The sequence below is a fragment of the Pongo abelii genome, chromosome 16, assembly GCF_028885655.2.
Source record: "Pongo abelii isolate AG06213 chromosome 16, NHGRI_mPonAbe1-v2.0_pri, whole genome shotgun sequence".
NCBI classification, from domain to species: Eukaryota; Metazoa; Chordata; class Mammalia; order Primates; family Hominidae; genus Pongo; species Pongo abelii.
Window position 1 is genome coordinate 74,425,666 of NC_072001.2, and position 27,779 is coordinate 74,453,444.

At 44.5% G+C, this 27,779-nt stretch overlaps 1 protein-coding gene and 1 long non-coding RNA gene across 3 annotated transcripts in view; one reads left to right on the top strand and one right to left on the bottom strand.

Annotated features, from left to right (window-relative positions):
* THSD4 (thrombospondin type 1 domain containing 4) overlaps positions 1-27,779 on the top strand; it is a 680,304-nt gene that overhangs the window by 101,033 nt on the left and 551,492 nt on the right. For both annotated transcript variants that reach the window (XM_024232473.3, XM_063716704.1), the window contains exon 5: positions 27,246-27,693. In XM_024232473.3, the coding sequence (XP_024088241.3) occupies positions 27,246-27,693 (448 nt within the window). The remainder of the gene's footprint in view (positions 1-27,245; positions 27,694-27,779) is intronic.
* LOC129050497 (uncharacterized) lies at positions 21,154-26,234 on the bottom strand. Its single transcript, XR_008514167.2, has 3 exons — positions 25,893-26,234; positions 25,249-25,352; positions 21,154-22,506 (listed from the first exon to the last, which is right to left on the bottom strand). It is a non-coding gene; the product is annotated as an uncharacterized LOC129050497 (long non-coding RNA).

The following is a 27,779-nucleotide window of genomic DNA, read 5'->3' on the forward strand; positions in this document are numbered from 1 at the left end:
AGATCCTGGGAGAATACCAATGCAGAAACAGTAACAAAAAACAAATATGGACAAGAACAAAAAGTGTAAGATGTGCTCTCTGTGCTTAAGAAATGCATATTCATTTGTCAAGCCCTGTTAATGCCCAGCAGGCAGGGCCTGAGCTTATCAGGTGGGCTGCCTGCCCCTCTTGCCCACTCACCGTTCAGCATCAGTCTCCATGGCCACCCTTTGCCACAGCGGCCACTTGCTGCATGAGAGTCTGTCTTAGCTCAGTGATGTAAGCTGTCACTGCCAGCCGCCTGAAAGTGGAAAGGAGATGCAACACATCCACCCTCCCCAGCCACATGCTCTTTACCTGGTGCAGTAGGGGTTTGGAGAGAGAGAGGACCATTTCAGGAAGAAGGGTTCTTCAGCTGAATTCTGAAGGATGAGCCAAGTTTGAGTAGACAGAAGAGAGGAGTGAAGAACAGTGAGTTCCAAGACTGAGCATGGAGCGGGAAGGAGAGAGGCAGCCCCAAAGGGATGTTTCCTTCTCTCTCTCTCTTTCTACGTGGAAACCTGAGCACCCTCTAGGAGGGTCTGCTCCTAAAGCCGAAGGCTAGATGTACGTTGTCTCTTTTGATCCCAACCACAATCCCATAATAGCATAGCTCCATAGTCCCTTATTTTTTTGAGACAGAGTCTCACTCTGTCACCCAGGTTGGAGTGCAGTGGCACCATTTGGGCTCACTGCAGCCTCCGACTCCGGGTTCAAGCTATTCTCATGCCTCAGCCTCCCAAGAAGCTGGGATTACAGGCATGCACCACCATACCCAGCTAATTTTTGTATCTTTACTAGAGGTGGGGTTTCGCCTTGTTGGCCAGGCTGGTCTTGAATTCCTGACCTCAAGTGATCTGCCCACCTCGGTCTCCCAAAGTACTGGGATTATAGGCATGAGCCACTGCGCCCAGCCCATAGTCCCTTATCTGAAATGCTTATGGCCAATACATTTTGGAATTCAGAACTGCCCAGATTTTAGAAAGGTAATTCAGACATATTTCACATGTTAATAGCATTTCTTCTGTAGTATGGGACAGCATCCCATAATCAAAACACATTATTATTTCTGCAGTGAGACATATGGATGTTCTCACCAAGCAGGTTACAACAAAAAGACCGTAAGTAGCCTGATATCAGTTAAGATCAGGTTTGTGGCCAGGTGCGGTGGCTCACGCCTGTAATCCCAGTACTTTGGGAGGCCGAGGCAGGCAGATCACGAGGTCAGATCGAGACCATCCTGGCTAAACATGGTGAAACCCCATCTCTACTAAAAATACACACACAAAAATTAGCCAGACATGGTGGCGGGTGCCTGTATTCCCAGCTACTCAGGAGGCTGAGGCAGGAGAATGGCGTGAAACCGGGAGGCAGAGCTTGCAGTGAGCCAAGATCGTGCCACTGCACTCCAGCCTGGGCAACAGAGAGAGACTCCGTCTCAAAAAAAAAAAAAAAAAAAAAAAAAAAAGGTCAGGTTTGTTGGCCAATGAGTTTTGTCACCAAACTGACAAAAACCTGAAAAGGAAAGACAAATCTTGATTTTCAAAACTCTTAATTTTAGAATTGCATATTTATAATAGCTAAGGTTTATTAAATATCCATCCTGTACCAGGCACTGTTCTTTTTTTTTTTTTTTTTAGATGTAGTCTGGCTCTGTTGCCCAGGCTAGAGTGCAGTGGCACCATCTTGGTTCACTACAACCTCCACCTCCTGGGTTCAAATGATTCCTGTGCCTCAGCCTCCCTAGTAGCTGGGACTGCAGGCATGCACCACCATGCCTAGCTAATTTTTGTATTTTTAGTAGAGATGAGGTTTCACCTTGTTGGCCAGGCTGGCCTTGAACTCCTGCCTGCTTCGGCCTCCCAAAGTGCTGGGATTACAGGCATGAGTCACCGTACCTGGCCTCCCCAGGCACTGTTCTTGTCACTTTACACTCATGATCCTATAAGAGAGTTGCTAATAGCATCTTCATTTTAGAGGTGAGGAAATAGAGTCGGGCTTGAAACCCAGGCCGTCATGGCTCTAAGGACGTGACCTGATGAAGTAGATGTTACAGCTGAGGAATCAGAGGTCCTAGAGCCAGTGGACAAGCTGAGTTTTGAAGGCAGTGCTGCTCACCCCCAGATCCCTGCAGTATTCATCCTCCTGCAGGTGCCAGCTGAAGGGATGGAGGGCTGGATTTGGGTGGGGCCTGAGTGGGAAAGAGGCTTCTTGAAAGCCTCTGTGGTTGAGAACCTAGAAGAGCTGCCTGAGGATCAGGCTCTTGTTGGCCACAGGCCTGTGCTGCAGGCATTGTGCCTGTGTGTTTTGGCAGCAGGAAATTTTTTTCTTCAAATGTATTGACGGGGGCCAGTTAAACTGTTTACTATGAAGTTCCTGCAAGTTTTTATCATGCTCTTGTGATTTGACAGTTACTGATGAAATAATCCAAATACTAGCCTGGGAGGCCTGTGCTGCCTACAAATGTCATGCTCCTCCCGGCTGATGAAAATCACATTTGCTTATATTCATCAGTCATTAGGTACTTGCGTAGTATATTTGACCCCAAGGAGAAATGTCAGCATGTTTTCAGGATGGCTGTCCGCTCTACTCTCTGTTTCAGGTTTGAGGTTTGAGGAAAAGGCTGTTGGAGTTTAGATGTTTAAGAAATTGTTAGGTTGCTCTCCTAGGCAACAGGAAACTTAACTGGAGTCAGATAACAAATGAAGCTAGCTATTCAACCTTCCACCAGATATTTATTAAACATCTACTATGTTGTGAGGCCCTGGGACATACACAAAGGTTTTGAATAAAAGCCAGGTTTTGGGACCTCATGGCTCTTACTGACAGGCTAGAGCAGTTGTTTGCAAAATTACCATTTTTTTTTTAAGCAGAAGAATCCCTTCTGCAAAATCAATCTTAGATGGAGGCTCAGTTTATGTAATAACACACATAAAATCTGAGTTGCTCTGGTTGAAGCCTCAGAGGTATTGCTGTAGAAACCTGGGGTCAAGATCCAATGAAACAGTGGTTTTCAACCTTGACTGACTGTTAGATTTTTTTTCCCATCTTTTAGAAACCCTGACACCCACGTCACACTCCAAACCAGCATCGGAATCTCTAGGGGCCACCCTCAGATGTTGGTCTGATTCCAATCCAGCCAAGTTTGGGAAGCACTGGTCTGGATGAAGCTCTTTGGAGACTCAAGTTTCCATGGAAAAGATTTTGGGAATCAAATATTGTCTAGCAGAATTTTCCAAGTTTGGTGAGCACGTATCAGAATCACTTGCCGTGGAGTGGGTGGCTTGTTAAAAAGAGAGTTGCCAAGTCCCCACCATCTCCCATGCCTAACGGGGATTCTGATTTGTATGTCAATTATATGTCCTAGGTATCTTCATTTTAAATGCTTCTGATATAGCCTAGAGTTTGAGAACCACTCCTCTAGAGGGTTGGAAAAGACACACATGTAAATGCCTTCAATATAAGGCAGTCTGATGAGATAGTAGTGACAATGGCTCCCATGTTGAAGCATGTCTTCTGTGCAGGCATTCTTTCAAATGCATGACAGCATTTACAGTTACACAACCCTGTGAGGCAGAAACTATTATTCACATTTTATAAACAATGAAACCGAGGCTGGGAGGAATGAAGTGACTTGCTCAAGATTACCACTTGAGAAGCAACAGCACTAGAATTCAAAAGAGGTCTACCAGAGTCTGACACTAAAGTTCTTTTCACTGAAATGGGTATTCTGAAAATGAAGCTGCTGACTTCCAGCTGGTGTGTTGAGAAAAGCTGCTTGGAGATTGGGCTGTCTAAGCCGTGTCTTGACAAATGGATGGGATTTAATAGTGAAGGCTTAAAATGAGCTGCATGTCTTCCTTGCAATGTTCAGCTCCTTTAACCAGGGTAATCTTCTTTGTATCTAATCCTAGGCATCACGTGAGTTCAAAAAAAAAATTGGAAGTCAGAATCTCTATTCTTGGGGGCCTTACACTTTGGTGGTGGAGAAGGGCAAACCCAAAAAACACTGCCCGCTCTGGGAGACAGTAGAGATATGACCGGGGTTCAGAAAGAAGGAATCCTTGTGGAATGGAAAAGTCAGGGAAGACTGCACAGAGCAGGTAGGATTTGATGAATAAATAGAATTTACTTAGCTGGAATATATCTGGAAACTTCTTGAGTCCATTTGCTTCCATATCAGGCCTTTGTCTCATTAAAACAAGCACATACGTAGTATAAATCCTACTCTAAAAAGCCTCAAAAATAACGTCAGTCTTCATTGGAGCTCTCCCGAGGATTCAGAGCTTAGGACAGTTAAACCTCTCTGAGCCTCAGGGGCTTCATCTTTCAAATGAGAGTAATAATAATACCTATCGTGGGGTTGTTGAATAATTCAATGAAATAATACATTCATATTGCCTGGCCCATAGTGGACACTCATTAAATACATTCATATTGCCTGGCCCATAGTGGATGCTCAAAGCGAACACTGTAACTCCCATTATGGGTCTAAAGGCTGGTATTAGATAGTGTGTTAGAGACAGTGCCAGTTAGAACTCAAGTGCAGCAGAAGGGATCAGGTGAGCTGGGGCCACTCAGGAAGACAGGGAGCCAGGAACTGAGCTCCCGTCCAGATGGGCGGGACTCTGGGAAGCACAGACTGGGTGCAGCCAAGACCCTAGTGTCTGTGCTCCCTGCTCTCTGCCCCTTCTTAGTGTGGCTTGCTCAGAAAAATCCTCCACAAAGAGTGGCATTCTCCTGTGATTTAGTTAGGGCAATGGCAGCCTGGGGAGGTTCCAGGCTAGGGGGTTCATCCTTCAGGTCTTGGCCAACGGATTCCATAATGGCACTCAACCAAGTCATCTTTCACCCCAGGCCCGAGGCTGTGTCCCCGTGATGGCTAAAGGGGAAGGGGCGAGTAGGGAAGAAAGGTGTTTAGGTGAGTCCTGCAAAGCATGCCGCATTGTAGCAACTCACACCTGTGAAACCGAAGAGACTCCTTGGTAGGAGAGACTTCCCCCTCAATTTCTGGAAATGGGTACCTGTAGACTAGAGGGTGCTGGAAGGAGCCCCTGTTATTATAGGACCCCCCTTCAACTTTTCTTCCTCCAATTATTTTATTGTGTTAAAATACACATAACATAAAATTGACCATCTTAACTATTTTTAAGCTACGGTTCAGTGACATTGAGTATATTCATACTGTTATGCTACCATCACCACCATCCATTCACAGAACTCTTTTTATCTTTCAAAACTGAAACTGTACCCATGAAACAATAACTTCACATTCCTTCCTTCCCCTACCGCAGCCCTTAGCCAACCACCATTCTACTTTCTTCCTCTATGATTTTGACTACTCTTAAGTATCTCACGTAAATTGAATGATACAGTATTTGTCTTTTTTGTGACTGGCTTATTTCACTCAACATAATGTCCTCAAGGTTTATTCCATATTGTAGCATATTCCTTTTTAGGGCTGAATAGTATTCCATTGCATGTATAGACCACATTTTGCTTATCCTTTCTTTTTTTTTTTTTTATTTATTTTTTTTTCTTTTATTATTATTGTTATTATTATTATTATACTTTAGGTTTTATGGTACATGTGCGCAATGTGCAGGTAAGTTACATATGTATACATGTGCCATGCTGGTGCGCTGCACCCACCAACTCGTCATCTAGCATTAGGTATATCTCCCAATGCTATCCCTCCCCCCTCCCCCCACCCCACAACAGTCCCCAGAGTGTGATGTTCCCCTTCCTGTGTCCATGTGTTCTCATTGTTCAATTCCCACCTATGAGTGAGAATATGCGGTGTTTGGTTTTTTGTTCTTGCGATAGTTTACTGAGAATGATGATTTCCAATTTCATCCATGTCCCTACAAAGGACGTGAACTCATCATTTTTTATGGCTGCATAGTATTCCATGGTGTATATGTGCCACATTTTCTTAATCCAGTCTATCATTGTTGGACATTTGGGTTAGTTCCAAGTCTTTGCTATTGTGAATAATGCCGCAATAAACATATGTGTGCATGTGTCTTTATAGCAGCATGATTTATAGTCCTTTGGGTATATACCCAGTAATGGGATGGCTGGGTCAAATGGAATTTCTAGTTCTAGATCCCTGAGGAATCGCCACACTGACTTCCACAAGGGTTGAACTAGTTTACAGTCCCACCAACAGTGTAAAAGTGTTCCTATTTCTCCACATCCTCTCCAGCACCTGTTGTTTCCTGACTTTTTAATGATTGCCATTCTAACTGGTGTGAGATGGTTTCTCATTGTGGTTTTGTTTGCTTATCCTTTCATCCATCAGTGGACATTTAGGTTGCTTCCACATTTTAGGAATCGTGAATAACACTGCTATGAACATGGGCGTTTTCAGTTCTTTTGGGTGGAAATTGGGAAGTGGAATTGCTGGATCATAGGGTAATCATATTTTTAGATTTTTGAAGAACTGCCATATTGTTTTCTATAGCAGCTGCACTATTTTACCTTCCCACAACAGTGCACAAGGATTCCATCCTCACCAACTCTTGTTATTTTCTGTTTTTTTGATAGTGCCCATCCTAATGGGCGTAGGGTGGTATCTCATTGTAGTTTGGTTTGCATTTCCCTAATGATCAGTGATGTTGAACATTTTTTTATGTGCTTAATGGCCATTTATATATCTTCTTTGGAAAAATGCCTGTTCAAGTCCTTTGAAGACCTTCCCTTTTATAACTCTGAAAGCAAGGTGGATTTCTTCCCATTCCCAAAATGTCTGGGGAAAATGCCATCCAGAAAGACTCCCTGTGGCCCAGAACCCAAGTACACAACCTAACAGAAATGTGTTGTAAATGTCTGTTGGTCCGTTTCACCCACCTTCCACAAAGACAGGGTATGAGAGAGTGCCCTCTCTTATTTGAGGACTTCAGGTGATTTTTTTCACCACTCTCATGCTAAAGGGCCTGATATCTGGCAGGCTTTCCTTCCCACTGGACTTCCTTACATTTGCCTACATTAGCCAGCTTTTCTGGTCATTCATCACACTCATTAACCAGCTGGAATCTGGGGAATGGGATATTCGATGGCTTTAATTCAGATTTTCAAGTATGAATTTGAGCCAAGCAGTGCCAGGTTGATAACTTTCTTCTCCTGGAGACAGTTGTGGGTGGCTGGGATATGAAAGCCTCAACTATGAAAATCATGACCCTGTTCCTACTGAGGGGGTGTGTCATATTCCTCAGGTGTTTGGGGGTAGAAAGACGTTGAGGAGGGTAGGCTTCCCAGAACTTCCCAGAGCAGTTTCCTATAGCAGTTTCCTATAGAAGCTGATGTCCTGTTGGGAAGGAGTTTGGTGGGGCGAGGAAAACTCTTGCCCAGGCATGCAGACCCACACTTCAAGAGCAGTTTGTGGCCAGCTCTCAATGACTGGGGCTTTGAAATACAGTGCTTTATTAGAATCTAGAAGAACAGGAGCTACACACCCTGAAAGGCTGTAAACTACAGGATAGTTATGAGTGCACCTTCTGGAATTGACGGGTTTGGATGCTCCATCTGACACTGCCACTTGCTGGCTGTGTATCCTGCCGACATTACTTAACTTTTCCCTGGTGGGAATAATAATACATCTACCTCACTGAATTGCTGTGAGTTGGATAACTCACACCACATGCTTAGCACAGTATCTCCTGAGTGCTCAGTAAAGGCGTCTCAATGCCTTCCACATGCCAGACACACTGGCAGTTGTTTTGACCTGTAGCATTTTATCTTGTCTTCATTACAACCTGTGTGACAGATGTGTGGTGTTCTCATTTATGGATGCCAAACTCAAGGGTCAGGGAGTAAATATCTCCTTCAAGGTCACGGAGAAGGCAAGCAAGAGAGCACAAGCCTGTGCGACATCATGCTCCTTTCAGACCTGCTTTTCTAGAAAGCCCTTTTCAAAGTGAAAGGTAACACTCATTAATTTAGCTAAGTTTGATAAACTAACACCTCTTTGAGATGGAAAATGAAATATTTCTCTAATATTTATCCCAAAGCTTTTAGTGTTATATAGGAACACTGAAACTGGCTCTACTGTAAACTCCAGAAGCCCAGAGGAAACGCTACTCGCTGTCATTAGAAGTTGGCCCTGCAAAGTCTTCATTCACATAGTTATTTGCTGTTAAGGCTGCCTCTGGATCTCAGGGCTTAATAGACATTGCCTTGTTTAAAGTTTTGTTTTCATTTGAATTCAGCCAATATTCTTTGTGTATTTGCTTTGGGCCAGGCTCTGTGCTAAACACAGGAGGAGTAGACAGGTGAAAGAGGCGTGGTTTTCCACAGCCTCCATGTCTGATGAGGAAACAGCTCAGGTATGAATACCTAAGGGAGTGTGCTGAGTGTTCTACCTGGGGGATGAGCCGAGGGCTGTGGGAGCAGAGAGGTGGGACTAATTCTTAGGGAACAAGGTCACTTCATGGCGGAGGGTACTTTCTTGAATGATTAGTTTGCGTTTTTAGGTGGAAAAGATGGGAAAGAGCTGGGAAAGGCTTGGTGTGGCTGGGGGTTGTGGTGGTTTGCTGACACAAAGTGGAGAAGTGCTCCTTATCCTTGAGGGGCTCATGCTGGTGGGGTGGAGCAGGAAGACAAGCAGACATTTGCAAGTCAAGTGCCCAGGGAGGAAAGGGGAAGACAGTGGAGGACTGGGGGAGCCAGGGAAGGCTTCGGAGGAATAATTGAGCTGTGCTTTGAAAAGGAAAGATTTTAGCAGAGCCCAAGAGTGAGGAGGGCCTTCCTGCAAAGAGCAAATGGTCAGGGTGGAGACCTGGAGGCGTGAGTGAGCATGTCATGTTCATAAATGGTCTGGTGGGGCTGCAGCACAGGCTGCAAATGAGGGAGTGTCCAGGCGAGACTGGGGAAGTCCACAGGCTCCTTTCCAGAGAGGAACTTTAAAGCAGTCCTAAGGGGACTGAACAAGAAATTCTTAGAGTAAGACAGTCCCTATAAACACGGGTGGCCAACATTTTTTCTGTGAGATGATGTATACAGTGTAAAGCCCATCTAAATTTCTCCTTAATGCCCTGTGCTTTTCAAACTGTTTGGCTATGCCATCTACCACCCCGTCTCTGTCAATCCAAGAAGCCGGGGTTAATTGGGGGCTAAAGCTTGACCCTGTAGTTTTGTTACAGGTGTATTAGTTTCCCATTGATGTTGGAAAACTCACTACACACTTAGTTGCTTAAAAAAAACACACCAGTTTATTTGCTTACAGTTCTGAAAGTCAGAAGGCTGAAGTCAAGCTGCTAGTAGGACTGCACTCCTTCTGGGGGCTTTGAGGAGAAACCATGCCCTTCCCTTCTCCAGCTTTGAGAGGCTGCCTACATGCATTGGCTCCTGGCCCCTCCTCCCATCACTCTAATCTCTTGCTTCTGTAATTTCATCTCCTTCTCTGACTCTTACCCTCCTACCTCCCACTTATAAGGAGGACCCTTGTGATTACACTGGACCCACCCAGGTAATCCAGGATAATCCCCCATGTCAAAATCCTTAATTTAATCATCACCACAAAGTCCCATTGCCATATAAGTTAACATTCACAGGTTCTGGGGGTTAGGATGTGGACATCTTTGGAAGGGAGGGGGGACATTATCAGCCTACCATAATAGTACTTGCATTTTGGGGTCTTATGATTACGTAAGCAATAGGACAACTTCCGTGCCAGCAGGACCACCTACCACTTTCCCCCATCCACTCTGGTTGTTGTTTATGGGAAATTTAGTGATCCTGTTTCCCAGAAAAATGAAGAAGAGGAAAAACCATGCATCCCCACCCTATCCTTAAGCATTCTTCTTTAGAAGTGTTTATGAAGGAGAGTGACAATAATGAAGTTAAAAATAGTAAATGCCCAAGGCAGCCAGTATAGAATAAAGAGCTTTGTATCCCAAGTTCAGAGTTCAGTCCTCAGCTCTTATGAATGCTTTGATCCTGGACAAGTCACCTCATTTCTCTGGGCCTGAGTTTCTACATTCATAAAATAAAGAGGTCCTTATTCTAGTTAAGGGGTCTTGCTTTTTATTGATGCATTATTGAGACCAACTGCTGTTCTAAATGTTCCTGTCATCTTTTCTGCCACCCAGAGTAATGGGAAGAGAAGGTGACTAGGAAGCACAGCTCTCAAACACATTTTCTTTTTTTTTTTATTTATTTTTTATTTTTTGAGATGGAGTTTCGCTCTGTTGCCCAGGCAGGAGTGCAGTGGCACAATCTTGGTTCACTGCAACCTCCGCCTCCCGAGTTCAAACGATTCTCCTGCCCCAGCCTGTAGCTGAGACTACAGGCACATGCCACCACACTCGGCAAATTTTTGTTTGTAGTAGAGATGGAGTTTCACCATGTTGGCTAGGCTGGTCTCAAATTCCTGACCTCAAGTGATCTGCTTGTCTTGGCCTCCCAGAGTGCTGGGATTACAGGCGTAAGCTACCGTGCTAGGCCTCAAACACCTTTCCAAACATGCTTCTGGAATGTGATGGTTTTTCTCTGTAGATGCAATGACACTGTAACTCTTCAATTCCCTCTGTTCAGACTTTTGTCTCGTGAGTTTTTCTTAAAAGTGTTGTTCACACGTCTGTCCTCCTTTTGTTAGTCTCTTCTTGGACAGCCGCCTTCCATGGAAGGGATCACTATTTCTTGCCTTGTAGAAACCCCTGGGCTGGGAATCATTAGACCCCACTTCCTGTCTCAGCTCCATCGTCTGCTAACTGGGTGGCCTATGGGAATCACTTAATGTAATCTATAAAATATGAATAATTATATGTCCTCTGCCTACCACACAAGGCCTGTTGTGAGGGTCAAATGAGGTAACAGCTGTAAAAGTATTTCAAAAAACATAAGACACCATTCAAAAACAACATGGCTTGATTATTTTATTACCATTGACTAGGTAATTTTTGGGATTTAGAGACTTGTGTCTCTTTCTGTAATTTGTTGTCTGTGTGTCCATGTTCATGTGTGTATAGGAGTACGTGCGTGTGTTTGCATGTGCACACATGGATGGATGGATGTTTGTTTGAAAGATTCGTTCATTTTGAAACAGGACAGCCTGGATCAGGCCTGGATCATAGGTTTTACCCACACATTCCCACCTCCCCTGGAAACTGTCCCTGGCTGCAGATAGGAATCATTTGTTTTTTCAGCTCCTCCTTTCCCGTGCTTTGTTGGAGGCTACTTGCATTTCATCGGTAATAACTTTGGAGCAATATGTTGTTTCTTTCCTGGGGGCCCCTAGAGCTGACTGGGCCTCTTCATGATGCTGGATAGGAAAACTTGCTGTTAATTAAACTTCACAAAGCCACATGCCGATTTCCTGACCTTCAGTCAATACCCAGGGAGTCTTGTTACCTACAGGGGGGCAGAAACCACATAGCAAGAAGTGAAATCTTTGGCCTTATCTGTGTTTCTCCTTGGAAAGCCTCCCTGGCCATCCTGGGTAGTTAGCAGAGAAAGTGGATACAAGTGTTTGAAATGCATACTCCTTGTTTTTGGTATTTTTTGTTTTCCTACTTCAAGGGAATTTTTGTTTTTGTTTTTTTTTTACCTTCCGAAGCAGGAATAGCACTTAGTTCCTGAACTGTTTGACAAGAAGTTACCTGTTGATGCTAAGCAGATAAACGGTGTTCCAATACGCTTTGATTTCTAAATCAGAAACCTTAGCCCTTTTCAGTAACAGAGTTTGTAGCAGAGCTAGGCCTGATGGTATGTACATTTCTGCCTGTAGGTTAGGAAGGATTGGAGCCAGATTTTAAGCTTGAGTTACTCTGATCTCAGACAAGGCTCCGAAGAGCCCTTGTTCATTTCTTGCGGTATTTCATTAAGTGTCAGAAGTGTTTCATTAGTTATCAGAACAAAGATCACATTCGCCATAAGAATGCTGCATTGAACTTTCTCCAAGTCATTCATAAGTCTGGTTCCAGAAGAAAGATGTGATGGGCTATGGAAAAAGCCTGACTGCAATATGTGTGTCCCAGAAGGGGGATCTCAGTTCTGCATCTGGAATCCACTAGGGCTTTTCCTCCAGCGCACACCTGGTGCCAGCCTGCGATGCCTTCATATGAGGATGGGAGGAAGGAATTTCCCGCATGTGGGGGTTGCTATCGTTTCCTTTGCTCATCCTACCTGCAGGAGCCTGCACATATTGTTGATTCAGTCATAGTAATCACAGCCATTTTTGCAGGACCTACTGTGTGCCACATCATTGACATGTACTATTTGAACCTCAACCAGCCCCAGTTTACAGAGGACACTGAACTAAGGTAAAGAAGTCCCCAGCATCCTGCTCCAGGAAGGGACGGAATGGGATTTGAGTGCGGGGTTCCCTGACCCTAACATCCTTGCTCTTCTCATTGCCACCCCCAGCCCACAATGTGGACACAGGTAATTTACGTGAGGTTTAGGGGACACCTGCTGTGGTTGACCTGTAATACACATGGCCTCCCTGTTGGTTCTCAGGATAAAGTGCTCACATTCCTCAAGGGCTTTTTAGGTCCTCACTTGCTTGTCAATCCATAAGCCCTTTTCTGGATTTGTAGTCCTTTTGTCTCATCTCTATTAATAGTAACAAGAGCAATGACAGCTGATGTTTATCGATGGTTTCCTCTGTAGTAGGTTGAATAATTCCCTGCCCTCTCCCACTCAGTCCTCAAAGATAGCAGGTCCTAGTCCTGGAGACTGTAAATGCTAACTTATTTGGAAAAAGGGTCTTTTCAGATGTGATTAAGTATCTTGAGATGGGGAGAGTATTCTGGATTATTCAGGTGAGTTCTATGTGCAATTATGAATGTCATTATAAGAGACAAGCAGAGGGAGATGTAATATGCAGGCACACAACAGGGTGGCTGATGTGAAGATAGAATAGAGAGAGACTTGAAGATGCGGCTCTTGAAGACTAGAGTGATATAGCCACAGCCAAGGCATGCTGGCGGCCACCAGAAGCTGGAAGAGGCCAGGAAACAGATCCTCCCCTAGAGCCTCTGAAAGGAGCACGGCCCTGCTGCCACCTTGATTTCAGCCTAGTGATGCTGATTTCAAACTTCTGGCCTCCAGAACTGTAAAAGAATAGATTTCTGTTGTTTTAAATCACCAAGTTTGTGGTACCCTGTTACAGCAGCTACAGAAACTAATGCACTATAGGAGGCTCTGAGCTAAACCTCATAGGACCCTTATGCATAAACTATCTTTAGTGTGTCTTGTGTAACATGAGAAGAATTCTGTGCTTACAGCGACAATGTGATGAGCTCTGGGTCCCAGAGCCAGTAGGCTGCAGAGCAGGGATTTAAACCAGAGAACCTGGCTTTAAAGCCCAGCTCGTAACACTGAGTTATTCTCCCTTCCTGCTCCCGTCTCCATTCTCACCCTTATGCCCCAGGTCAGGCCTTGCCCAAGAGCCTTCCTTTCCCCATTTATGGTTTAGCTTCCAAGCACACAATATATTTTATCTTGCCTCATGCATCTTTTTTCACGCAGAAGCATTTGGTTCTCTTGTGGGCCACATGGATCCAGCAGCAATTAATTAAAATTGCCCTTTTCCTCAGTGATTGGACCACAGTTCATTGTGGGCTAGTGCTGAGAACGTTTCCTTTCTCGATTTGGGGGGAAGCAATAATTTTTCCTGTTTTGCAGTAAGTCCTCACTTCAAATAGTCCATCCCTGTAATCCTCTGTGAATGGGAATTTGGTATTTAAAAGCTGTACTTTGTTGCAATTATTAAGCTCTTTAGAGGCTTGCCCTTATTCGTTCAGTCACATTTGTTAATATCTGTTCACACAGACTTACTAGCTTGGACAGGTTCTTCAATGTCTTTTAGACTCAGTTTCCTCATCTATAAAATAAAGTAACTTTGCCGTTTGCAGTGATGGTTAAATGGGATTATACACATAATGCATTTAGCAGGTATTTGATACAGCATAGCCATCTACATACAGAATGTATTATTTGAAAACAGTTGTCCCTTGGTGTGCAGTGGGGATTGATATTGATTCCAGGACTCCCCTGCAGATACCAAAATCTGAGGATGTACAAGTCCCTTTTATAAAATGGTGTAGTATTTGCATATAACATACGCACATCTTCCTATACTTTAAATCATCCCTAAATTATATATGACACTGATTCAATGTAAATACTTTGTAAATAGTTGGACTGTATTGTTTAGGGAATAATGACAAGAAAAAAGTCTATGTATGTTCAATATTGAGGCAACCATCCATTTTTTTCACAATATTTTTGATTCACGGTTGAATCCACAGATACGGAACTCATGGATATGGCTGACTGTACACTGTGCTAATTATTTTTATGGATAGGTAAACTCGAGTGCAGATCTCTCCTGGCTTTAATTAACTGAAGGTGACAGACTTGCACCTAAATAACTTCCTCTAATACAAGGAAGAAAGCTATGCCTCTTCTTATTATCATGATTGATAATTATGCTTGCGATGCTTCATACTTATAAGAAAGAAAGAAATAGAAGTGATATAGAGTAAGTGGGTACACAGGCAGTGATATAGAAATTCAGGGTGGGAGAAACATCCAGCATGTGAGAGAAATACCATTGCTTCCTCCACGGGCCTTTCACATAAAAGATGCTCAAGAAGTGTAGTTGTGTTATAATCATTATTGCTGTAGTATTAATGTATTCAGCAGAACTTACTGCTGAAAATAGTTCTTCAGTTTCCTTCAACCTGCTGGGGGTCAGCCTCTAGGGCAGAGGGCACTGTTTGACAGTCCCTGGGAGAGAGGGGATAGGATCTGCATTTGCTTAGCACCTGCTCTGGCCAGGAACTGGGCCCCACAGGTAAACTCATTTGGTCTCCTGTAACCCCCATAGTCCTAGAGGGCCACACAGGTTCAGATTACAACCCATGCTAACAACAGGCATGACTCCTAAGAGGGCTCCTCTTAGTTACGCTGGAGAAATGAATGCATTTACTGTTCTTTCATGCAAAGCCGCCTCCGTACTCCTCAGTCCCATGTTTGGCTACCTGCCTCTGCAACAGTTCTCACATATCACGTTGGAGGCTCTGTGTCTCTTGCCTTCAGGGCAGTGCAGCCGTCACGGTAACTACCATTTACAGAGCGTTCGCTGAGGGCCAAGCCCTGTGCTAGGGGCTTTCCCTGAATCATTGAGTTTATCTGTACAACAGCCAGGGGAGGCAGGCATTATTATCTCCATTTTGCTGTTGGAGACAGGGTGTGGAATGACTTGCCCACAATAACACAGGTAATTAGTGGCTGATCTGGCCTGTCTGCTGGAATACCTGGGCTCTTTCTACCATCCTATGTTACCACCTCTGTCCCTGTTGGTCTCTTACTGTCTTCACCTTCAGAGATGTCTTGCCCAGCACAAAATACAGCAAGAAAAATCATCTTTGCTCTGAGCTATCTAATATTCTCTCAGCCTTAGCTGGAAGCATCTCTATTTTAAATTTCCACCGACTCATTTCTTACCTTTGTGCGAATCCAAAAACATGCCTCTTCCTCTGGTCAGATTCATCTTCTTGCTGGGAGGACACACTGGATTTCAACTCCCAGGTGTCCTTGTGCAGTGAGTAACCTGCTCAACTGTAGGTGGCATCCTTTCAGCCTCTCCACCGTTGATTTCTGTGGCACTAAAATTGGTTCCTTGAACAACCACTCACTTGTCCGTATTCCACTCCTCTGGGGCCACACTGAATAAGACACCTGAAGGTTAGTTCTGGAAACCCAGATCACTCTGATGCACAGCAGCACCCATGAGCACTGTGGTTGGCTTGTTCTTAGGGAAACTTGGCTGATTTTCAAACACAATCCTAGACAAAGAGAAGCCGCCTGATGGCAATATCTGGGGGTGCGAGTCTAAATCATCTCCTGGGGTCATTTCCCCCAGAAGGCCTGAGTCTTCTATTCTTAAGGTTGCTGCTCTGTTTTATTTTGGCAGCTGGTGTTGGGGGACAGCCCCATGGAACTCACATCCTGGGAGGCTGATGGGTGGGTCACTGAGGATAGGATCTTCTAGAGGCTTGGTTTCCTGGTGCAAAAAAAGCCCTTTAACATCTGAGTGGCTCTAAAACCACCTTTCTGCTTCCTCTGCCTAGGTGGCTTGCCTCTTGACTCCTGGAAGAGCTCCTGAATCCATCTGTGAAAAGACCTCTCTCTTTTCACTTTATTGGAACACATTTGTCTTTCCTTCCTGTGGCCATACCCCCCATAAGCCTGTGGGGTCCTTCTTTCCTAAAGGCTCAGAGCAAACCTGTCAGCTGATTCTCATGCTGGCCTTTAAACTCAGGTCTTCAGCACATCGTGGGGAGCAGCAGCAGATCTAGTCAAACCTGCAGCTAACGTATGTGACACTGTGTGCTGCACAGTAGGCGACCAGGGAAGCTTTTCTTTTCATCTTCTTAATTTTTATTTCCCTAAGTGGTCAGAGTTTTGCCTCTTATCTTCTGTAGACACCAGATAATTTATTACCCAGAACAGCCCTGGCAGGAATTTCAGTCTTAGAACTTCTAAGAAGACATCTGCACTCAACCTAAACCATTTGCTCGCAGCCTCTTTGAACTTAGCGCATGATATCCTTTCTCCCTTTGGCAGGTGATCCTAGTGGAACAGGGTGGGTTTTAGGAAAACAGGGCTCTCTTTCCAGCTCGAGGCTGCACACTCCCTTCCTCCCAGCTTGCCTTGGCTCAAGTGGCTCCTTGGTGAACTCACATGTTTCTGGTCCTCAGCTGCTGCTTCCTCCCATTTTTCCTCCCTTTAATTTGGGCTCTCAGGTCGCTCTAGGTAGCCACTGGCTGCTGATCTAATTTTCCTAGCTCCATTTAATTCCCACCCAGATGTGTGGGGCTGCCTTGACTTCTTGTGTGTGGAAACTCCTAGCCTTTCTGTCTCTATGAATTAATCCAAAGCAGTAGCCTTTATTGACCCATTCGTTAGAAATGCTGAGCAACGAGGCTCTGGGCCCATCCATATGTCACTTGAGCATACATTCCCAGGGTGCCTCCGTGTCAGACTCAGAGCTAGTCTCAAGGATCATGCACACACCAATAAGAAACAGGGAGCATAGCCCTGGAGAATGAAACTTACTAATACAGTGTTAATGTGGTAAAGAGGTGTGCAGACTGCCCCCAAGAGTACTAACAGTGGGGAAAGCACAAGGGCGCTGGTGTTTATGTTGGGCCTGGAAGTACAGAAGTAGGTAGGGTAGGGTTCCAGGAGGGAGTCTTGCAGCACAAGAGCCCCATGTGTTTGGGAAATGGTGAGTCATTAGTGATGGTTGGGAAGGGTTGTGGGCAGGATACAGGGGAAGGGAGACGAAAACCGGTGTTGAATCTGGGAAGACAGACTGAAACCAGATGATGAAGGGTGGAATGTGACATCAAACCAAATATGCCCTAAAACTGTCTTGGCTTGAACTTTATTTTCTAGGCAGAGATGAGCCAGGTGGGTCTTTCAAATAGAGAGTAATGACCAGGGCTGTGCTTAGAAAGACAAATCCAGTGGAGAGGGAAGTCAGAAGTGTGTGAGATTCCTTACTTGGGTACCTGACAGATGGGGATGCTCTTAGCCTACTGGGAATATGCACTGGGGTGTTTGTCATCACGGAAAGGATTGAACTGGACATCATAGAGTCATTGTTCTTCTTCCCATGGGCTATGAGATTCAAGCATAGTCAGACTCTAAGAAGCTTCCGCCTCGGCATGAGCTTGATGCTGGTCTGTGCTGATCTAAAATCTTTCTGGGAGTATATGACTTTTCTGTTCTTGATGGAGACAGTTCAGAGGAATATTTTGTCCTTGACCTATTTCTGTCCCTCTGGTCTTTGGGCCATACAGTGTATTTATAAGTGGGCATTTTATGTCCAAATTGAAATCTCTGCATATTTAGGCATTAAGATTACTGATTTGGTTTCTCTTTTTGACACTGCTTACACAGCAGTATGAAAGGGTAAGAAATGACAAATGAGTCTGCTTCAACTGCGCCTCACTGGGTCTACTGACCAGGGGAAATCATTGCCCAGAGTTTCCTTTTGATCAATTCGGAAATATATTCTGTATATACTGTGTACATTTTTCATATACTGTATACATTTTTTCTTTAAAAAAACACACACACACACAGATGAGAGCATGTTTAGTGTGCTCAGCTTAGTATCTTTACTGTCTTATTCTTTTTCACTTAACTATGTTTTTGAGAGCTTCCTATATCAGTATATACACAGCTGCCTCATTCTTTTAAACAGCGTCATAGTACTCCAATATCTGAATGTGCCATAATTAAACTAGCTCCTTATTTTCCTGTTTAAGGATACTTAGATTGTCTTTCAGATTTACAATTTACAACCACCACTCAGCTGTGCAGAACACAATTTATTTTTCTATAACTAGATGTGGTTCATGAGCCTCTGCTTCTATTGCTGAAGGAAAACTTTGCCAATTCCAGGAGACTCAGATGCTCAGACACTTCGTGTTAAGCATGATCAATTCAGGGTTTATGTTCAGCTCAGTTAGGACTCTCTCCTCTCTCTCCTCTCCTCTTCCCAGGAGGTGTGACCTGGATCCCCAGGTGAGGGGCTCCTGTGCAGGCTTGGCAAAGGAAGCAAGCTGTCGGCCGTGCTTCAAGCTGTTGGCCACCTTCCACCCTTGCTGTGGCTGCTGCTGAAATCTCTGCATGTACCCTCCTGGCCTTCTGTCACCAAGGGCCACATACTCTGTGGAACCACAAAGGGGTGACCCACCCACTCTCAGGTGGGCCCCTCCACTTTGATGCCTCCCTCCCACATCCTAGTCAGGTGCTATGTTGGACACTGGCTTCCCCATAAAGCGTGCAAGTCCCTTCTGTTCTCAGGCCCCTAAACACATCTGGGATTTCTACTGTTCCCCAGCCCAGGCCACTGCATTCTGTCCTAATCTCTGAATACTGCCTTTTGGTTCCTCCCTCATCTGCCTGCTAGTCAAACTCTCCACTCGCCCAGGCTGGAGTGCAATGGCACAATCTTGGCTCACTGCAACCTCCACCTCCCGGTTCAAGCAATTCTTGTGCCTCAGCCTCCCAAGTAGCTGGGACCACAGGCATATACCCACCACGCCCAGCTAATTTTTGTATTTTTAGTAGAGATGGGGTTTCACCATGTTGGCCAGGCTGATCTTGAACTCCTGACCTCAGGTGATCCACCTGCTTCGGCTTCCCAAAATCCTGGCAAGCCACCACATCCAGCCTGCTAGTCAAACTCTTAATTTCCTTGGGTTCGGAAAGGTCATTCCAAGGTCATAACACTTCTTCATAGTCTGTAGTATAAGCTGTACCTCTGCCTAGTGTTTTCCAGACTTTGGCTCTTGACAGATAAAGCGCAGTTTTTCCAATTTAAAGAAACCATTTCTCTCCTCATACTGATCTTTGAGTCTTCCCTTCTCTGGCGCTATAATCCTCAGTATCATTCTAGAAGAACTGTGTGGAAAGAAGGAATGACTGAAGTGCACTGGCCAGTTCCTCAGATCACCGTCCTGCTGTGGTTTCAGGTGTCCTGCCAGCTCCCCAGGGCTGCAGTGAGGATCCCCACACTCACATCTCTGTGTGCTCTTACAGGCACTTGAGAAGGACTATTCCTAGGTATAATTTCTACCACCTAGTGTTGTTTTAATGTCTATAAAAATCTTTTTAAAAGATACGTGTGGTCATACTAAAGTATTTTGGCAAAAAGCATTTCACTTGATAGTCGTTGTGAATTACATCTCCCTCCTGCCTCTCCTAGCTTAAAGTCCCAATGCTTTGTATCAATGCCAGGAGAAGTAGAGGAGTATCTGTCCACATTTTGGAGGCTGGCATTGAGGCAGCCCTCAGATGCAGCATCCTCACATTTGTAACCAGGACCCTGTGATACTTAGTCTCCAGGAAATTTGCCCCAAAACATTGGCTTGGGAGTTTAGCCTTGATATATAGTAACAGTTCAAAGTGCAAATGTGGCATAAAGGCTCTCTTTAAGCCACATGGACATTATTCATTAGACATAGTAAAATCCAGTAGTATCTTAAATTTTCTCCACAGAATCTAGTACGGGGACTTAGATTCCCCACTAATCAGCTTTCTCCAACAATAAATAGGCTTTCATCTCATGAGCTTCCTTTTCATCTTCCCTATGGAAGAATTTATTTCTGTTTCTGTAGCAACTCAACTTAGGTACCAAGATGCAGAGAATGCTACCTCTCTCTCTTTTTTTTTTTTTTTTTTTTTGAGACTGGGTCTTGCTCTGTTGTCCAGGCTGGTGTGCAGTGGCATGATCTCAGCTCACTGCCACCTCCGCCTCCCAGTTCAAGCAATTCTTGTGCCTCAGCCTCTCCCGAGTAGCTGGGACCACAGGTGTGCACCCATCACGCCTGGCTAATTTTTTGTATTTTTAGTAGAGACGGGGTTTTGCCATGTTGGCCAGGCTGGTCTGGAACTCCTGGCCTTAAGTGATCCTCCCACCTCAGCCTCCGAAAGTGCTGGGATTATGGGTGTGAGCCACCATGCCGGCTGGAATGCCACCGCTCTTAATGCTATAAAACTCAGGACCTTCAAGGTTAAGCAGTGCAAGGAGACTTTCCACGTGGGCAGGGGTGGTCAGCCTCATTGCCTATCTGCCTTCGTGGAGTTCCACTTTACCGTGGGGTTCTCAGGCTCCACTCCTCTGGTTCCTCGAGGGCAGTCCCTGGGGCTGCTGCTCTGTGGGGTGCTGTGGCCCATGTGAGGTTCATGTTAGCACAGCTGAGAGAGGCAGGGCCCCTCAAAGGAACTTGCCTGAGCTCTAAGGGAACACAAGATGGAAATAAACACGGAGAGCCTAAGAAACACAAACAGCCTGGCTCCGGAGGGCAGGGCTCTCTGCCCACTCCCCTCTGTCCTGGAAACTAAGAGGTAGGAAGCCCTCCTCTAGCTGCAGGCTGCTGACAGCTTTGCCTGGGTGGCTTTCCAGCTCTGACAGCTCTTGAGCTCTTAATTAATTCTTCACTCCTTTTGAAAATAAAGGCTGAGTCTCAGCCCCTGCTGGGTCCCTCTCCATTCTGAGGACCTGTCTCTTCTCTAGGTGTTTGATACCAGAAATGCTGTCACACAATAGATGAGACTTTTATTCCTACATAGAAGGAGGTGGCTTTGTCCTCAGGGCCATAATAGTTTAACAGTCTTTTAATCAGATATAATATTTCATATAACAGAAATTAAACAGGCACAATAATGGTGAGGGGAGATTTTTCTCCCTTTGGCAATAGTGGTTTGAGCCATTCATTTGTTATTTCAGCTTTTCTAGGGTCAATTAACTGAGAACCTATTATGTGCTAGTCATTGTAGTAGGCTATAGGGATATAAGAAATAAGACATAGTCCCTGACCTGAAGGAGCCTGCAGCCTGGTAAACTAAGGCAGGTGTGCAAACAATAAGCATAATTAAAGATTGTGCTGTGACAGCTACATGAGGCCCAGTGGAAGGACAAAAGAGAAGGGCATCAATTCTTTGAAGGAGAGGGTTGGAGGGCAGTTTGGACCAGGAAAAACTTCATTGACACCAAAATGCTTCTGTTGAATCCTGAAGGGGTGACTAGGTCATTATTTTGGGAAACAGTGCTGGAGAAAGCAGCTGAGGAGGAGGAAACAGCATAGGTCAAAGCATGGAGAATAAAGTCCCTTGCAAGTGGTGTGGGTGGTCCATGCAGGGCCAGGGCTGACAAGAGATGCAGCAGGAGCCAGGCTGTGTAGGTTGAGTGGGTAAGCCAAGGAGTGTAGATGGAATGCAGAGAGAAGGGGTGGGTGGAAGAGCCAGCCGTCTTCAGGGGATGGTGGTACTTGGGAGTAAGACAGAACAGTGGTTTTCACTGTGGCCCACAGACCAAGAGCATCAGCGTCACCTGAGAACTTGTTAAAAATGCAGATTCTCAGGTCCTGCCCTAGACCTCTTGAATCGGAGTTTTTGCAGGTGGGGCTTCACAGTCTTTTGTAACAAGTCTTCTAGGTGAGTCTGATGCTTGTTCAAGTTTAAGGACTACTGAGATAGAGAATATGGGAAGAGCTAGAGGGGCATCAGTTTTGTGGAGGAAAGATGGTCAATCCAGACTTGAGTGTGTTGACTTCGAAGTGACACGTGGAGCTATCAAAGTGCAGTCCCAGGACCCACCACATCAGCTTCATCTGGGAGCTTGTTACAAATGAACTGGAGGCATGTGCTAGACCCGCTGAAGCAGAAGCTGGATTTTAATGAGACCCCCAGGTGACTTATGTGCACTTTTCAGGCTCTAGTCTGGAGGTTAGCTAGGCACATTGGGTTGATGCTCAGGAGAGGGATCTTGACAGGAAACAAAAAGGTGGGAGTTGTCAGTTCCAGGTGATGATTGCAGATGACACATTTCCAGGGTGAGTGTGTAGGGAGGGAGACTGGATGGAGTGACTTTGCTTGAGTCATCATGCTGACTGCTTAGCATTATCTTTGTAGAGCTGTGGAAGATCACGCATAACGAGCCCTGGATGGCAGCCAGCCTGTTGTAAGGAAAACATGCTGTTTGCAGCCATTATCTCAACAACTATTATAGCAACAGCAATTTTCCCAGACACTCATTGGATGAACTGGGCCTGGAACCTGGTCTTAGAACCCTTACTGTGCGCTGTCACGTTCTTCTCATAGAGCCCTACTTTATGGTGGGGTGGGGGCGGGGTGGGGGTGTTCCATGTACTTATGTTGTCAGGGCTGGAAATGTGAACAAGTAGAAAAAACATCACGCATGATGCTCAATAGGCACTCGTAGAAGTTGCTCAATAAAAGTTTGTTAAATATTGTTGAAACAAATGATTAAAAATTGCTTTCAGATTAAAAAAATGCATTTCTATCAGTAACTTCAATTTGGCTTTACAACATCCTTGTAAGTAAACATACTTTCATTAAAAAAAACTTTATTGAGATATAACTTACATACCGTAAATATCACCATTTAAAAATACTATGTAACTCAATAGTTTTGGTATATTTACAAGGTTGTGTGACTATCACGACTATCTAATTACAGAACAGTTCCATCATCCTAAAAAGACACTCCATCCCTTTAGCAGTCACTCTCTTTTCCCCTCTCTCCCCAATCCCTGGAAACCACTCTGTCTCTATGGATTTGCCTATTCTGGACATTTTATACAAATGGAATCATATGTGTCTGGCTTCTTTCACTTCTTTCACTTAGAATATTTTGTAGGTTTATCTATGTTACAGTATATATCAGCACTTATGGCTGAATCATAATCCACTCTATGGATATACCAATGTTTTATTTATCTATACATCAGTTGATAGGCATTTGGGTTGTTTCTGCATTTTGGCTATTATGAATAATGTAGCTATGAACATTCATGTATAAATTTATATATAAATGTATGTTTTCATTTCTCTTGTGCATATACCTAGGACTGGAATTGCTAGGTCTTGTGGTAACACTACATTTAGTCTTTTGAGAAGCTCCCAGATAGTTTTCCAAAGTGACTACACCATTTTACCTTCTCACTAGGAGTGTATGAGGTTACCAGTTTATCTTTCCCAACACACTATTATCTGTCTTTTTTGAGTATAGCCATCCTAGTGAATGTGAAATGGTCATACTCTCATTTTACAGGTAAGAAAACTGAAGGTGCATTATTTATCAAAGTTGGTAGAGCTATGAAATAGCCAAATTAGAGCTTTTCTTATGTAAAGGCAAATACTTGTTTGATGCATACTCTGCGTGAAGCATTAGGTCTTTTGCTCTTAAGTCGTTTAATCTTTGCAACTATCTATAACAAAGGTACTATTATTGTGTTTATTTGTAAATGAATACAAGGCCAGAACTGGGCTTGGAGTGCAGCTAGGGAGGTTCTTAGGGTGCAACATTTAAGAAGATATTACTCTCAGGTTCCTACTAGCACTTCCACGACCCTGACTGTTATCTCCTTAAATATTGCATCCTAGTTGCTTCACTGGCCTCATCTTAATCCTGGTCCTGTTTGAAGAAACTGAGGCATGCAAAGATTGGTTAACTTACCCAAAGTTTCCAAACTAGCAAGTAGCAGAGCTGGGATTCAAACCCCAGAAAGCTGGCCTCAGGGTCCATGTCTTGAACCACTAGCCTACGCTGACTCCCACATCTCTGATCTGCAAACTGTGCCTCTTTCATTTCTTTCTCAAGGCATAACTTTCAGAAATTAGCCAGTGCTTTGACAAGAGCACCCAAAGTAAAATCCCAGAGATGGGTTCTGGGGAGACTAAGCAGAACTACTCAACAGCTTCCCCGGGCGCCTACCACATGATTCTCCTGAAGGAGTTTACTGGCCACACAGATCCCCTCGCCACATCTGTACTTATCACAATTCTGCATAAATCTGCCCAGTTCCGTGGAGGCCCCCTGCAAGCGGCCAGATGGACTCTGTCCTGTTAGAGAAGAGGCCATTCAGACCTGCAGGATTATTAGCTCTGACCAGCTGTAAGGAAAACAAACGTTCTCCTGGCGAAGCCAGAATGAATCCGCCACTTGCCCAAATGTTCTGAGTCAAATACTCAGAAATAAGATCTCTCATAAACACACCCGATTTGGTAGCTCATTCTCTTTGGTCTTTTAGAATTATCTGGTCATTTGCATTCATTTCGTCACCTTTCCAATGATGTTGCTGTGTCAGTGGGTTTCGAATGGTTCTCCAATTTAGGCAGAGCTTCCCACAAGGCAATAGGAATACAAAAATATACATTGGTGCTTGTGTATGTTACCCCCTCAGACCTTTGGGAAGATGCTTACACAAGTCATCAGCCAACAGCAGGTTCTTCTTCTGCTCCCCAAGAGGAAGCTCAAGTCAGTTTTGGTTCATCAGTGCTCACTGAGTGAGCTCCAGCAGGGCAGCCTGTCCCGGGCCAGCAGATCTTTTGTATCTGCCTCAAACTCAGAGGTTTTTGGTTTGGATTTCATTGCCATTTTTCCTTCATTAAAAATGATAATTTGCAGTGTTGAATTTTCGCCCTTTTGTTTGGAATTTCTATTTCATTCTATGACTGATTATCAAAGCTGTGGGTCTGTGGACCCGCAGCATTGGCATCTCCCAGGAGCTTGTTGGAAATGCAGACTCTCAGGCTGCACCCTAGATGTCCTAGATCCAGAATTTGCAGCTTAACAAAATCCCAGGTGATGCCTGTGAACATTCAAGTTTGAGAAGTGCTATTCCACATGTCCATTTCTCGGTTACCTTCAGCTAGGGTCTCCATTCAGTACTTACTTTGAGGCTAGAATTTTTTGGTAGACTTTCAGATCTTAAAAAACAGACACATACGCAGAAATTCTTTCCTTTGCCTTTGCATGATGTCATTCATTTTACCTGGCCTGCCACAAGAAAGAAAAAGGCAAATTACATCCAAGTTTTATATTATGTGTATACACACACACACACACACACACACACATATATATACATATATATGACTAACTTCTTAATTGCAGCTCTTAAAACCCCCATCATTAACAGAGTCCCAAGTGTTGCCAAGATTAATTGAGAAAGACCTAAATGCAAAATAAACACTGTGGCGTGGTTTAATTCCATATCAGCTAAGAATGAAGGCGCAATTAGTAATAAAGATGTTAATAATTAGTTGTGGTCTATTAAATTTTATGTTCAGTGATTATGTGGAGAGTGAAGAAAGAATTTTCTCATGAGGGCAGAAATCAATGTTTCACCTTGATTGCTATTTTAATGTGCTTATTTTAATGGGGCCATCCTGTAGAAACCCTTGGGCACATTTCCAATTTTATGTAAATGTAGAATTAATTATTATGGAAGCATATAATTTTAGAGTTGGAGCGACCTTGGCGGTCATTTAATCCAGCTCAGTCATCTTAAAAGTAAGTAAGAGTTAGTTGACTTACTTAAGTCCTTCCACAGAGATTTGGAACCTGCGCTCCTCAACTCTAATGCCAGTGAAGGTGAAACCTTTTCTGATCCCTCCAGACAGAAGTGCTTTTTCTTGCCTCAGAATTTCCCAAAGCAACATTTATTGTATGGCCTCTAAGGCCCTTACCCCACCCTGCATTGTGATCTAGTTGCTTTCAGTTGTAAGGTTGGGGTCTTGAAAACTATGGATGATTAATTTTTGTATTTCTTCATCATTGCTAACTCTGTGTTTTGCAAACAGTAGTTGCACAATAAATATACATGCAGTGGTGTTCTGGAGCTGGTTTTTACCTGCTCACCAGAGCTCATTGTGTCTTCATTGGTAGCTTGATATCAGCCATGATGGGAGTATTTACACCATAGGAGTGGGCAAATGCTATAAATCAGGGCTTCTACCCTGTCCTGCCCACGTCCCCCGCCCCATCCCACCTCAGGGCAGTGGGTCTTTACAAAAATCTAAAGATCTAAACCAGGCTTGTCCAACCCGTGGCCCATGGGCGTCATGTGGCCCAGGATGGCTTTGAATGCAGCCCAACACAAATTCGTAAACTTTCTTAAGACATTAAGAGATTTTTTTTTTGCAATATATTTTTTTAGCTCATCAGCTGTCATTAGTGTTAGTGTATTTTATGTGTGACCCAAGACAATTCTTCTTCTAAACCAAGGTGAAGATGGCCATTTACCTATTGCTTTGCCTGGGCTGCTTCAAGAGTGATGGAGGAGCCAAGTGTTTAATGCTTTTGAATATTTTCAGGATTAAAGTCAGTGCAAGTGAGGCCTTGGGACTGCACTAGAATTTGGTTGCTTATCTAAGTTCCATTACCTAGAAAAGCTCTTTGAGTGTGAATGGTGAAGGAAACAGGGTCTGAATTACCACAGGTAGTTGAAGGAGCAAAAAATACATGATTAGAAAAAAAAAGTGAACAGGAAAGTTTACTGTGGCTGAAATTGCAATCATATGTTTTTACTTCTCTGAAAACCTTCAGTGACTCCCAGTGACCTACAAAAATGCCCAGACTCTTTGCATAAAAATTACATGCTGACCATAGTTTACTGTTCTAATCTCATTTCCAACCACTTGCATCATCCACTGTTCATCCTCTGTTGATTCCCTCTTTCATTCTACTTTCCAGCTTCTATGGAGCCTCTGTTCCAGCCTCCATGATGGTCCCTTCTAAAATGCATTCCCCCTACTTCCCAGTTCTACCATAGACCCTTTCCCAAGCTTCTGTTCCTACCTGGTCCTCTCTACCATGGACCAGAGCTTTTGAGTTAACATGAAATTCATCTGACTCTGATCATCTCCTCTCTTGTCTATCTCTCTCTAGGAGCAGGACCCGTGGTCCCATCGGCCCTGGCAAGTACGGCTATGGTAAGGCCCCATATATCTTACCACTGCAGACAGACACTGCACACACGCCACAGAGGCTCCGGAGACAGAAGCCCTCATCCCGGCATTCCAGGTCCCAGGGGGCATCTTCTGCTAGGCATGGCTACAGTTCACCAGCCCATCGGGTCCCCCAACATGGGCCTTTGTACCAAAGTGACAGTGGCCCTCGTTCTGGACTGCAGGCTGCGGAGGCCCCCATCTACCAGCTGCCTTTGACCCATGATCAAGGCTTCCCTGCAGCTTCAAGTCTCTTTCACAGCCCAGAAACAAGCAACAACCACGGTGTGGGGACCCATGGGGCAACTCAGAGCTTCTCTCAGCCGGCCCGATCTGCAGCAATCTCATGCATCGGGGCCTATCGGCAGTACAAGCTGTGCAACACCAACGTGAGTACACACAACCCATACTGGGCCTGGAAACAGCTGCCCCTCGTTTTTCTGTCATTTGGCACTAAGCATGATGAAGACAGCAA